Source organism: Dipodomys merriami, unplaced genomic scaffold (assembly GCF_024711535.1).
Source record: "Dipodomys merriami isolate MVZ:Mamm:240054 unplaced genomic scaffold, mDipMer1.0.p SCAF_11, whole genome shotgun sequence".
Lineage (NCBI taxonomy): Eukaryota > Metazoa > Chordata > Mammalia > Rodentia > Heteromyidae > Dipodomys > Dipodomys merriami.
In genome coordinates, this window is record NW_027202382.1 from 38,752,918 (window position 1) to 38,767,213 (window position 14,296).

At 36.3% G+C, this 14,296-nt stretch overlaps 1 protein-coding gene across 2 annotated transcripts in view; it reads right to left on the minus strand.

The window, feature by feature from the left end:
- Nucleotides 1-1,122: 1,122 nt before the first annotated feature.
- Nucleotides 1,123-14,296, minus strand: part of Rc3h2 (ring finger and CCCH-type domains 2) — a 64,885-nt gene continuing 51,711 nt past the window's right edge. For both annotated transcript variants that reach the window (XM_070013140.1, XM_070013147.1), the window contains exons 13-21: nt 13,621-13,788; nt 11,609-11,755; nt 11,075-11,288; nt 10,770-10,854; nt 8,265-8,346; nt 8,029-8,163; nt 7,200-7,307; nt 6,958-7,106; nt 1,123-6,369 (exon numbers count right to left, since the gene is read on the minus strand). In XM_070013140.1, the coding sequence (XP_069869241.1) occupies nt 6,174-6,369; nt 6,958-7,106; nt 7,200-7,307; nt 8,029-8,163; nt 8,265-8,346; nt 10,770-10,854; nt 11,075-11,288; nt 11,609-11,755; nt 13,621-13,788 (1,284 nt within the window). In that variant the 3' untranslated portion in view covers nt 1,123-6,173. The remainder of the gene's footprint in view (nt 6,370-6,957; nt 7,107-7,199; nt 7,308-8,028; nt 8,164-8,264; nt 8,347-10,769; nt 10,855-11,074; nt 11,289-11,608; nt 11,756-13,620; nt 13,789-14,296) is intronic.

Consider the following 14,296-nt stretch of genomic DNA (forward strand, 5'->3'; position numbering starts at 1 on the left):
AAAGTCTAGCCAGAGATCATCTCATAGGGAAGCACCTCTAGCTCACAAGTACCACCAACCCCACAATTTCCATTTTGAGTTTTGTTTTTGTGCCAGTCCTAAGGCTTGGGCTCAGGGCCTGGGCACAGTTCCTAAGCTTTTATGCCCAAGACTAGCACTCTACCAGTGGAGGGACAGCTCCATTTCCATCTTTTTAGTAATTAATTGGATATAGTGTCCTGGAGCAGAGCACTTGTGGCTTCTGCTTGTAATCATAGCTACTCAGGAGGCTGAGAGTTGAGAATTGCAGTTTGAACCCAGCTCAGGCAGAAAAGTCGGTGACACTTTCTTATCTCCAATTAATCACCAGAAGACTGCAAGTGGCACTGTGGCTCAAGTTGTAGAGCGCCAGCCTTGAGTGCAAAAGCTCAGTGGTAGTGCCCAGGTGGTTTTTAAGTCCCACAACTGTCTAAAAAAGAAAAGCCTTCCTGGCCTGGGATGGTTTCAAACCTCAATCCTCAAATCTCACCTTGTGAGTAATTAAGATTACAGGTGTAAGCCACCAGTGCCCAACTCCATTTTGGAATTTTTATGTAGCTCGCTCAGCTCACTTTTTAAAAAACCACTCCATGAACTTTTTAGAAAACAGGCTAATTTTTTTTTTTGCCTTTTAACACAGGGAAGAAGCTTAAAATATTATCAGCTAAATGTATGAATAAAACTATACAAAGCCCAGTGAAAATGGCCATGGCCTTGCACATGTAGGCCATTTCATGTGGAGGCCCACAGAACTGTCTTTTATAACATAGTGCTTTGTCCTATTTATGTATCTCTGTCCTATCTTCTCCAACAGACTGTAAATTCAGTATTATACATTCATATCTTCTATGAAAGAGTATTTTAATGCCCATGAGTCCACTGAATTCTTGAAGCAGGTAATCATTTAAAGCCCTACTTACAGAGTGTCCTAGTAGGTTTGTTAAGGCAGAAAAGTACATCAAGAAAATCAAGATAGAGTTGGGGATGTGGTTCAAGTGGTATAGTACTTGCCTAGCATGTGCAAGGCCCTGTGTTCAATCCCTAGCACTGTATCAAGACAACTAACATATACCATAAGCTTAATATTAACACTAAACAAACAACTTTTAAGGTGGACAAATAATTTTATTTTGTGCATGCAAATACATGTCAAGTACTGCAAACTTTTTCCATCAGTTTTCTCTCAAACACTGAAAATCATGATGCTCTATTTTGTGAACAGCCAAAGCTAATATCTCTTCACTTCAGTGCTACAGCAAAAACACACAGAATTCACTCTTTGCTATTCACTATCATCACAACCCTCATTGTTCCATCTCTGCCCTCCCCCCATATACAGGCCTTATAAGTCCTAGCCATCCCCCATGTAATCCTATTCCTATAGCACAAAGGGAAACATTACAATTTGGAAATTCAAATTGAAATAAATGGAATAGAATTTATTCCCATATATATTCCCCATTTCATTGTACAGAATTATTTTTAAATTATAGTTTTAAATAGAAGCTGAGTATATGCCTTAAAAATGAGCATAAAATCCATCTTAGAGATGGTGCCTGCTTTTTACATGATGGGTGTACACCATCTTTAATTTCATTTACATTTCAATCGAACAATAGATTTGCAAAGAAAATGTCTAATACAGACGTAAAAATATTCACACTAGAGCTTCACAATCGGTTGTACAATTGACAAACAGGCCTCTTTTCCCAAACTTTCCAGCTAAGCAAATTTATAAAGTATAATCAATGCAACAAGAAAAACATTTCTCCTTCACTTCCAGGGAAAAGAATATGCAATAAACAGTATAAATGCAGACAGCAGTTGCTGCAAGCTAACCACGATACTCCCAAGTGGCTGTACAGTGGATATGTGCAGTACAAATAAAAGCCACGTGTGTTGTATCACAACTACAGTATAATTGTTTGCCCAGCTAAGAGAATGCATGCACTTCCATGCCTTGGGTTATTAAGTGAGGCCTAATTCTTGACAGATTGATGGAATATGTGCAAATGACCTTGGCTTTTGGCAGTACTAAGTGCAGCCAGTGTCTGTTTTCCACTGGTTTAGGGATATTTTTAAACTTTTGTGAAAAACAGAAAGAAAGAAAGAGAGAAAAGGAAGAAAAATAAACAGCCAGTTTTGGACTTATGGGAACTGCTCTTAAAGAGTTAAAAATAAGTCTCCACTCAAATGTGGGGTGTTCTGAGATTTTGACTCTTTGTATTCCCTTGCCAGCAAAGGGACACAAAGAAACTGCTAGTATAAAGGAGTTACTAGCAAACTTACTCAATTTATCCAGAAAATGGGATACTCCTTGAGCATGTTCATTTATTTTCTGCTTGCAAAAGGGTCCTTATATAGGAGTTACAGTAAGTAATCCCATCAATACTCTTCAGTCACTAAAACACAGGAAAAGTTCTAAAGTTCTTTCAAGAAACTAATGCACAGTTGTAATACAACTTGTCCCTTTAATTTGTTACCAATACTGGTGATAGTCTGCTCAGAAAATGACTCAAAGATGCTGGGAAGAAAACTTAAGATTCAAAGTTGATATTGCATACTGAATCTGATAGTTAACCAATTCCACCCCAAGTTAACAAGACAACATAGGCTTATCTAAAATGCAAAAGTAGATGTTTTTTTAAAACAATGTTTCCAAAGGTTCAGATAATCCCATTTAAATATCCTACAAACCAACTATGCATTCTGTAATTTTGTCAAGGCAATTTATATAAAATTAGGATGTACTTTGTATACTGAACGTTGAAATCTGGGTGACTAGATCTATACAAATGGAAAATTCGGTTCTAGTATGGGAGGTTCCATTTGCTATTTTCTTAAGACAATACATAGATAGCTATGGTGGTGATAGGGGGTGTGGTTGAAATCAGTGCCACTGGCTGAATGAGCTACCTTCTTTTGAAAATTACAATGCACAGCTTTTCATGAATGACACTGGTTCATTGCATGCCACTCAAAGTAAGTTGTGGCAGCAAAGGCCAGAGAATTTCATCTTTTCAGGTACCAACTAAATACAAGTATAATTTTCTCAGAATTCATAAAATGAAATTAGGCCACAAAAGACAATTAGTGATGTTACATCCAGAGCATCTAAATGAAGCACATGGACTTAAGGAGAACTTAGATTGAAAAACACAAAAATAAGAAAAAGAACCACCACTTTCCTGCTTTTTGGAATGCAGATTGCTTTTTTTTTCCTGATTAGACCATAAGCAACTTCTACTTTAGTTAATAACATTATACATTTCTTCTTCTGTTGTGCTATAGCTTTTGATTCCAAGCATGTATATATCACAATGTGTTGATAACGGGTCAAAATGGTAACTGCCCCCAATTTTAAAGGGCCATGTTCTAGGTCTGATTTGTACTATTTTTCTCTGACATCAGTAGGTACCATTCTGAAGGAAGATCTGATGAAATGGTTTTTCTTCTAAAGTGGCAGAAAATCAATGGCATTACTTCACATTAAACCCACAAAGACAGATAAAAGGTGGTCTTCACATAGGGAAAGATGAATAATCTCAACAGAAAAACAATTCCTATGTTGTTAGTGAGAAAGAGAATAAGAATTTAACAATAGAGTTACCGTTTTATGGGATCACCTGCTGCAAGACAAGCATAATTTTACTATAAATGTTTTGAGACCAACCAATAAGGTTGGTGGGTATGTACATACACTGATGCAAATGTCATTTACTGGACAAGTAGGCAAACATCTAAGCAGTTTATCCCAACCCCCTCCAGCAGAGCACAACCAAGTTTCAAAATTTCAATTTTAAAATTAAAAAGATAAGGTTAATACACAAGATCAATTTATGTAGTATATATTCACCCTCAGAACGTGCTGAAGATGGTTTGTGTAGTTCTGTTGCACAGAGGGTTCTTTCCCTGAGGGCACATAAGGAGCTCTCAAACTGTTAATATGTCTCTATTTTGTAACAAAATAGCAATTTTAAAATCTTAAAAAAAAATACATTACCTTCAACATGGAAGATCTCACTATTAAATATTCATGAAATAGACAGACTGGTTTGCATATCCTTTTGGAATTATAAACAGCAAATAAAGTACATTGGAAGCATTTCAAATGTAGTAAGCACGTATTTATAGAAAGGTTCTGATATAAATTATATAACAATCATGTTCCTGTAATAATCTAAGCTAATTTATAATGTGAGAAATAAGTTAATGTAACATGGTTTAAAACTCTTGTTCCTATTCATTTCAGGTTACAAAGTGAAATAAATAAAACATCTTTGTAGGGATGAGGAGCACTGGCCATGGCAAAAATGATACAGTACTAACCAAGGAAACTAAGTCAAGGCTACTGTGCTGTTATACTATAAACAAATATCTTCATACATTTGTGTATTAAATAAATGTGTAAGATCTTCCATACTGACACCAGAATATCAAAACTACCCTTTGTTTCTCAGGTATATTTACAACTTATCAGTCACCTTATGAGCATGTTCATTAAGACAGGTATCAAACACCAGTATTTACTCATTCTGATCAAGAAATTTCAGGGAAATGTCAACCCTCCCACCCCTGGAAATGTGCACAAAACTTTTATCAAAATCTTATCTGATACAATGCTGTGGTTTTGTAAAATAACTAAATAGCTCAGACGACCAATAACATGATCCTGTTTAAGCATCTTGCTAGCAGGAAAAGCCCTTACATACAGTACACCTGGTGAAAGATCAGCTTGGCTTAAAATATTCCAGTACAATTTTCAGAGTAAACAACTTCACAGAAGTTAATTAAAAAAATAATAAAAGTCAAACTAATCTGAAAGAAATGGGAGGAAAACAAAAAGACAAACTAAGATCACCAGGAAGGAATGCCCAGCTTTTGTTTTCAAATGTTGACTGAAATTTAGGTTTCAATAAAATATTTCCCACAAATCTGGGACAAGGCTGGTTAAACATACTACATACTTTCAGATGCCAAGGAAAACCATTTCAGTCACATTATGGCAGGGCAGATATTATTCATGTTTTAAAGTATGAGTACATGTTTGCCAATGTTCAACTAGTACATGGTTCATAATCTTATTAACCTAACAGTCAGAAAACAAGAGCAATTAAACCCTAACATGAAGTAACAATAAACAATATTTAACTAAGATAATGTAATGAACATCCAAATAATTAGTTTAAATTAAAACCCAGCAATACCATCTTGTTAGTCAGTGCAAACGCTACATACAGGGTTTTCTCAAGAAAGCTGAAAGCACCTGATTCTTTTGCCAAGTCATCAGATTCAATAATGTACAGGCTTAAATCAGCATTTTAAAAAACTGCCATTACATTAGTGCATAATTTATCAAAATTGTAAAAACGATTCTGCATAACTTAGGAGAATTTAATATCTAGTACATCAGCTGAAAGACTTAGGCACTTGGTTATATTTTTAATTAAGTACTTCAACAAGTAGCCTGTGTAAAATATTAACTAAGCAGAAACTATTCTTGAAAAATGGGAAATTAAAAAAAAAATGCTACAGATAAAAGCACTGCACCACACTCCTACATATAATGCAGTAAAGAAAGCTAGTATAGAACCCTGTAAAATTCTATGGTAAGAACATCTAACTCCACTTTTCAAAATTAAAAAAAAAGGAAAGAAATCCATGCAGAGTCCCATGAAAAAGATAAATAAAGCAGCTGGAATGAGATGGAAATTTCTCTCACTGAAACATAAAATAGAAATAAATAAGTTAATTAAGTCTACTTTCACTAGATGTATCATTGTAGGATCCTGCTAGTTTAATAACTGAGTTGTTAATTTTCTATAGAAGCCATTTAAAATAGGAAATGGCTCAGTTACTGCACCGGATTGCTACAAACTCATAAAAAGCTGCTTGAAGCTTAAGTTAAATGTTGTCCAAATTCCAATCACTTTTGGAAAGTGAACATGTTACCCTAGTAAAGTAAATTTTCTTTTTTTTTCCATAATGCTAATGCAAGAGGGCTTGAAGTATCAAAGAGTCCACAGGAAATGGATGCCCCCAGTAATATCTTTTTTTTAAAAAAAATATACATTATATAATATATATTATATATATAAAAAGCTAGTGTAAATGCTTCCATGGTGTGGTCACAAATTTGAAAGCGGAACCTCCTTTCAGCTGTTAACCATCTTCCCATTTGCAACAGGTTTTAAAAAGTCGTTTTTCTCTTCAGACATAACATGAGTTTTCAGGATAAGGTTGCCAACACTGACAGATGTGGTGATGGGGAGACAACTTGCATTGCTAATAGACACTGGGAGTGGCTGGCTAAAGCAAGATGTTACCGGTAGAATTGTTTTTTGCTCCTCCCTGAGAGAAAACAAATGACATTAAAAATAAGTTAACTTTGTGAAAATTTTGACAAGTAACCATATATGCTTAATGAAAGTTATATCTAATTTTAAGAGCCCCCATCAAAAGCATGCCTTCATTATCAAGAAAAAGTATTAGAAGTCCCATTAATATTAAAAGTCTTTTTTCAAAAATCACAATAAAAAATGAAAATTAGTTTAAGGCCAAATTATTAAGTTCAAGGTTAAGCTGATAATGACAATATTGTAGCCAAGAAAATCTTAGATAATTTCTAAAATCAGAAACACTTAATCTGGATTTTAATTCTCCCTTCTGTGATCTATAAGTTTGACTGAATTAAAGACATCTAACCTGATGATGAGGCACAAACTAATTCTAACCCTAACAAGTAACAATTTTCAAGTTACAATGGATTACTTTGTTTAGTTCAAATTTACCTCTTCTCTAAAAATCCACACTGACCAAATCATTACCATATTATACACATTTTTCCTCTCCTAGCATACAGCCAAAAGTGATTCATACAGCATCTACCCCTCATTATTCATGCCCTTCTCTCACTGGTGATGAATTGTTAACACTCACAGAATCACATGGTCTTCACCTAAGCTCTGTCTCTTCTGTTTCAGTGACTCCTTCTGGTGCTGCTGGACTGGGTGGCCATTTTCAACTGCTGTTCCATTCAGCAAATGATCATTTTGAGAACTGATACCAAGTTGCATGTCTAGGATCTCCTAAAAAAAATTAACCATTAAGTGCTCAGTAAAAATGTACCTTTTAATTTCCAAAGGACTAAAGCTTCCTAATTACCTAATTGTGACACTTACTTCAATTTGCTCATTTTGTCCATCAGGTTCATCTGTATCAAGTGCTGAAAGTTCTAACTCAATATCTCTATCAGGCTTAGTATCAGCAGCATCTTCTGTATAATCACTCTGTAGATCCAAAAAAAAAAAAAATATATATATAATATTTCTTCAGAACCTGGGACCTGCCTTTAAGTAAAATGGAAATTCCAATAATTTAACTAAAGCATTATTTAAGAAATCTAGGACTACAATTTTATTTCTCCATAAGCCTTAAAAAGTAATCAATCAGGGGCTGGGAAGATGGCTCAGCGGTAGAGCGCTTGTCTTGCATGCCTGAGGCCCTGGGTTCGATTCCTCAGCACCACATAAGCAAAAAGAAAAAAGCCGGAAGTGGCGCTGTGGCTCAAGTGGTAGAGTGCTAGCCTTGAGCTGAAGAGCTGAGGGACAGCACCCAGGCCCAGAGTTCAGGCCCCACGACCGGACCCAAAACAAAACAAAACAAAAAAGTAATCAATCAACTATTCATCAGAAAGAGGAAGACTAGGGCTGGGAAGGTGGCTCAATGGTAGAGTGCTTGCCTTGCATGCATGAGGCCCTGAGTTCAATTCCTCAGGACCACATAAGCAGAAAAATCCAGAAGTGGTGCTGTGGCTCAAGTGGTAGAGTGCTAGCCTTGAGCTGAAAAGCTGAGGGACAGCACCCAGACCGAGTTCAGGCCCCATGACCACCAAAAAAAAAAAAAAAAAAAAAAAAAGGAGTAAGACTAAAATGTAATAGTATAAATCAACATAGAACAAGAAAGAACAAATATATGAAGCATGATACCCAAGAGGTTTAATTTCTTTACCTCTCCGTTTCTCAGTTCAATTTCCTTGCTTAGAAGATTTAAGGTAAGGTGACGGCCTTCATCTAAAGAATTCCACTTCTGTTGCATGGCCAATGCATTAGCCTCCCTCTGAAGAAGTAATGAGTTACTTTTGGCCTACATGAGAAGAAAAGAAGTAAACTTAGCTTCCAACTACAATAGCTTTCAATAATTCTATTATTATATTTTTAATCAAAGATGAGTTAAACAGAGCCTACCTGCTGAAGTTCAATGCTCAAAAGGTCTCCAGTACTGGAATGCTTTCTATGACCAGATAACTCAGTAACAATAAATCTGTCCCTTTAAAAAGAAAGTTATTTTAGTAAAGGTGAAATAAATGAAACCAGAACAGTAATAACCTATGTTTTATGTAAAAGGCCAACCCTTGAAAGTTTCAGCCAACAAGCCAAATGTAATTTTTTTTAGATGTTTGTTACACAGCTCAACTTAGCAAAGCATATTGCATGTACAATTGGATTTGTATTCTGAGAAAGCACACAAGTCTCAAGGTAGAGAATCTCAAAGTATTAAGAATAATGTGAAAATGGCAATACTGCCAAAATTAATATACAAATTCAATGCAATTCCTATTAAAATCCCAATGACGTACATCTCTGAAATACAGAAAACAGTCCAAAAATTCATATGGAACAACAAAAGACCTAGAATAGCCAAAACAATTCTAGGGAATAAAGACAACATGGGAGGGATATCCATGCCGAACCTCAAACTCTATTATAGAGCTATAATAACAAAGACAGCATGATACTGGCACAAAAACAGACCCGAAGACCAATGGAATAGAAGATCCAGAAATAAATCCACAGGCCGACAGTCAGCTGATATTTGACAAAGGAGCCAAAGACATACAATGGAAGAAACACAGCCTCTTCAACCACTGGTGCTGGGAAAACTGGGCAGCCACATGCAGAAGACTAAAAGTAGATCCCAGCCTATCACCACCATGCACCAACATCAACTCAAAATGGATTAAAGACCTTAACATTAAACCTGAATCTCTGAAACTACTGCAGGACAGAGTGGAGAGACACTTGAACTTATAGGCACAGGAAGGAACTTCCTGAACAGAGTCCCAGGGTCACAACAAATTGGAGAGAGACTAACAAATGGGAGTACCTTAAAATAAAAAGCTTCTGTAGAGCTAAAGCTATTGCAACCAAGCTAGAAAGACAACCAACTAATTGGGAAAAAATATTTACCAGCAATATATCAGACAAGGGGTTAATATCCAGTATATACAGAGAACTGAAGAAACTAATCCCTCCCAAACCTAACAAACCAATTACTAAATGGGCAAGGGAACTAAAGATAGACTTCTCAGATGCAGAAATAAAAATACCAAAGAAACACATGAGGAAATGTTCACCATCCCTGGTTGTGAAGGAAATGCAAATAAAGACAACCCTTGAGATACCACCTTACCCCAGTCAGAATGTCCCACATCCACAAGTCAGCCAACGACAAATGCTGGAGGGGATATGGAGAAAGAGGAGCCCTATTACACTGCTGGTGGGAATGTACACTTATACAACCACTTTGGAAAGCAGTCTGGAGGGTCCTTAGAAAGCTAAATATTGACCTCCCTTATGTCCCAGTCATACCACTTCTAGGCATCTACCCTGAACAACAGGAACCAATATACAAGGACACATGCACCTCCATGTTTATTGCAGCACTGTTCACAATAGCTAGGATATGGAAACAACCCAGATGCCCCACCACAGATGAATAGATCCAAAAACTGTGGTATCTATACACAATGGGATATTATGCAGCCATTAGAAATGACAAAATAATGGCATTTGCAGGGAAATGGATGGAGCTAGAAGAAATCATGTTGAGCGAGGTAAGCCAAGAGCAAAGAGACAAACGGTACATGGTCTCCCTGATAAGTGGATGTTAAATCCAAAATGTTAGGTGATACGACAACATTAACAGGACTTAAGAAACAAAGAACTTCTACTCATCTGGTCAAACTACTACTAAATAACCCCATGCTGCTGATCACATGTATGGTGTATATGTGTATGCCGTTATAAGTTATAGACCATGATAGACAATTTGCTCCAGAAAAGTTAGAATAAGTTTGTGACTTTAAATGAGCATCACTACCCACAATACTGTGAAATTTGGCAAATTATGTAATCACTTAATCACAATTAAAAAAAAAAAAACACCAGAAAACTAGAAGTGGCGCTATGGCTCAAGTGGTAGAGCATAAGCCTTGAGCTGAATTGCTCAGGGACAGCTCCCAGGCCTAGAGCTCAAGCCCCAGGACTGACAAAAAAAAAAAAAAAAGAGATCTTTCATGCGATTGTTCTTAACATATTTATAAGATTATGTCTTTGTTGCTTTGTATGTCCCTCCCCCATATAACCCCTGCTTTCACTGTATTTGATGCTGGTATATGTGGAGGGGAAGGGAAAAAATATCATTAAAACAGGGATACAGGAGGACCCATTGCAACAATGAGATATACAAGTCGTTATGTCGAAAAACGAACTTTACAACTTTGATGGGAGGGACGGGGGTGGGGGGGTGGGCGGGTGGGTGGATGCAAAGGGATGGGAAGGGGAAACAAAGGAGGAGGCTACAATGCTTGATAAGAAATGTACTCATTATCTTGCCCATGTAATTGTAACCCCTCTGTACAGTATTTTCATAATAAAATACGTTTATAAAAAAAAAAAGAAGAATGTTACCGTTCAACATAGTGTGCTGATGATGTAGCCTCACTACCATAAGAACTCCACCTTGAATCAACAGCGTTGACATAAGGGACGTAATCTACAGAAATACAGAAAGGAAGATTAGGAAACAGACATAAATGTATACTTTTTGAAATAGATAGGTATTTGATTCCAAGAGGCACATGATCATGAGTTAATCCATTTAATTTTGAGTTAATCACACTGTTAAACAGATGAAAATTCTCTCCCAACTCACAGGCTGGGGAATAAAAAGCAAGATGCTGGGAACCAGGCTAAGTACTAGTGAAATGGATTACCTGATACGCTAATGGGCTTAGTTGCACTTCCTTGGGAAGCAGTGGCCTGGACAGGATCCGTAGTATGGTAACCTGTACGGGAAGATCGGGAAATTGCACCCCATTTTGAGATGATGGGTCCATCGCTAAAGGGAATTATTGGGTCTTCTTCTTTTGTCCTTCTCTGAGTTTCAAATAAATGCACTCGTCTCTTAACATCTCCACTGTCCAGATCCTGCATAAACCAAAGAATATCAATAAAAGGATTACTATCAATTACTTATGCAAAAAATAAAGGTAAGTGTTATCAAAAAACATGAAATTAGGTTTTTCTAATAAATTTAACATTAACTTTAGATTTCAACAACTATAATAAGCTACAAAACTATGGTCAAATAATTTAAACATTACATGCAATTATTTCAGACTTAGCTAAATATAGCTCTTTTGGTTATAGACAGTTACATAGTAACATATGATGATAAAAGCATTCACTATAAAACTTTAGTGAACAACATCTCAGCCCCCAATTCCCCCACCCCAGAAAAATCATACCATTAACACAGCATTTGAATTAGCAATTACATCTTTGGGTTCTGAATCGATGGCATTGATGCAGGAGCCTATGGTGCCACAAGACCAAGGAGAATAATGGGAAAGATGATCTTCTTCAAATTTTGAACCACTCACACTCTCAGAAAACTGATTTAAAAAAAAAGGCAATTAGTATTAAGTTTATGAGCTTATAACTAATATGAAGTAATCATATAATTTAGAAGCCCTCATAGTGAACTTCATGCTCTTTGAATGACTATTCATACAATAAAAAATTGCATACTCTCTTTTTTGCACTGTCCTTAAAGTGCTCCAAGAAGCCCTTGATTGATTCTACTACGAATCAACCAACAAAAGATTTAACAGGCTAATATGGTTGGAATACTAAAAATAAATAAAACAAATAAACAGAGACACAGATGACAGTCCAAGCTTTAAAAAAACCAACATGTGCAAATAAGAGAACATAACTGACAAGCCCTGAAATATTAAATAAAGAACAAAGGAATTCAAAAGGACCTCAATGGAATATTGTAGTGCTACAATACAGAGGTTGTAAGAAGTACTGCATCTAGTTTGCTAATTACACAGATAGGGAAACTCAGGACCAGAAAGGTTAAGTATCTTGTACAAAGTCATAGATCTGCATCATAGGGAAGCACTCATTTTTTCAAGTAAATACATAAACATATTTTTCTTTTTTTTTTTTTGTCGGTCGTGGGGTTTGAACTCTGGGCCTGGGCGCTGTCCCTCAGCTCTTCAGCTCAAGGCGAGCGCTCTACCACTTGAGCTACAGCACCACTTCCGGTTTTCTGGTGGTTTATTGGAGATAGGAGTCTCAAGGTCTCTCCTGCCCAGGCTGGCTTTGAACCGCGATCCTCAGATCTCAGCCTCCTGAGTAGCTAGGATTACAGGTGTGAGCCACCAGCGCCCGGCTCATAAACATATTTTTCTATCAAGCAATAGCACTTCAGTCACTCTGTTACTAAGCTATTTACGTAATTCAAGTGAATTTAAGTCAATGCTATATTGAAATATATGTAGGATTATTTCAAAATAATCTAATTATTATTATGACCGATTATTTGTTTGAGTCAGAACTCACAATATAGCTGACAGACTGGTCTCAAATTCCAGGTTCTCTTAGCCACTGAAGTGCTTTGATTACAGACATGCCCACCATGCCCACTGGATTACCATATACCAAGTTATTAAAGTTGAACAATTTTCATAATATAAAGCACCAGAATTACTAGGGGTGGAGGGGTAAATTAGAGGGGATATGTAAAAATGATTTTCTCTAAATATAATTATAATAAAAACATTATGTAAAATTGAAACTATAATGGCCTGAAGTAAAATAACTAATGGTAATATAAATGAAAGAAATAATATAGCAGGCAATTCTGCACCTCTTGTGAAGCAGAGAATAAGATTCAATGCCTCTGAGACTAAGATTCGAATACCAGATATTTATAGGATAAAAGATACTGGAAAAATACTTAACTTCTTAGCTAAGCAGGTTTCCTAACCATAAAATAAGAATAATATCTACCCTTTAAGGTTTTTGTGAGAATTAAATAAAATAGTATTATATTAATGGTTAGTAGAATGCCTGGTACGAGTCAGTATTCAAAAAATGGTAGATATAAATTACTTTTAATTCTTTGTGGTACTAGGATCAAGCCAAGGACCATGTTTGTGCTAAACACATGCTAATGGGGAGGGAGGGAGCTGTACCTAAGTAACAGAACATGAACTTAGCACATATAAAGATCTGGGTTCCATTCTCAGCACCAGAAATAAAACTATACTACTGAATTCTTGATAAAGAATTGTGTTTTAAGGGTCTTTAGAATCTCCTAATACTTAGCCATAGTGTTGATGTGCTAAATTCAACTGTGTTATTCCAAACCACTGCAAGATATCCAAAGAAGTGAACCCTAGTTTGAATAAATATCTGAAGTTAACTGAACATCTATGCAAAAATAAGTGATTAAAACTTTTCTTACATCTGTTCGAAAGTCTACACTGAATAGAGGAGAAGGTGGTGTTGGTGACTGTGTTGCCACAGGAAGAGTTGAAGAGACAGGTGCTTTCTGAGTATGATACTGTGCCCATTGATCTGGCTTTCTTCTTATCTGCTCTTCACAACTGGTCTTCAAATGACCACAAGGTTCCTAAGGGGGGGATAAAAGAAACAATCTTGATCATCTAGGGAGTGATGAATAAATTTAACTATGCTCTGTGAATATATAGTTTGATATTGTTATGAAAAAAGGGGGAGGGGAACTGCCCTACATTTTCTATATAAACATAAATAAAAGGTTAATATTTATTCAAGTAATCTAAATTTCAACTAGAATAAAATCTGAGCAGAGCATTTACTTTTCTAATTTAGGTGGCGTTATTTTTGTCTTTTTTTGCCGGTCCTGGAGCTTGAACTTGGCCTGGGCTCTGTCCTTAAGCCTCTCTGTGCTCAAAGCTAGCACTCTGCCACTTCCAGCTTTTTGTTTATGTGGTACTGAGGAATCGAACCCAGGGCTTTATGCATGCTAGGCAAGCACTCTACCACTGAGCCACATTCCCAGCCCTTACTTTTCTAACTTAGAAAAGTCATTTTATGTAGGTGTAGACACTTTAAAAAGATAGGCCCTGTCCTCACACTTTTGACATTTTTATTACCTC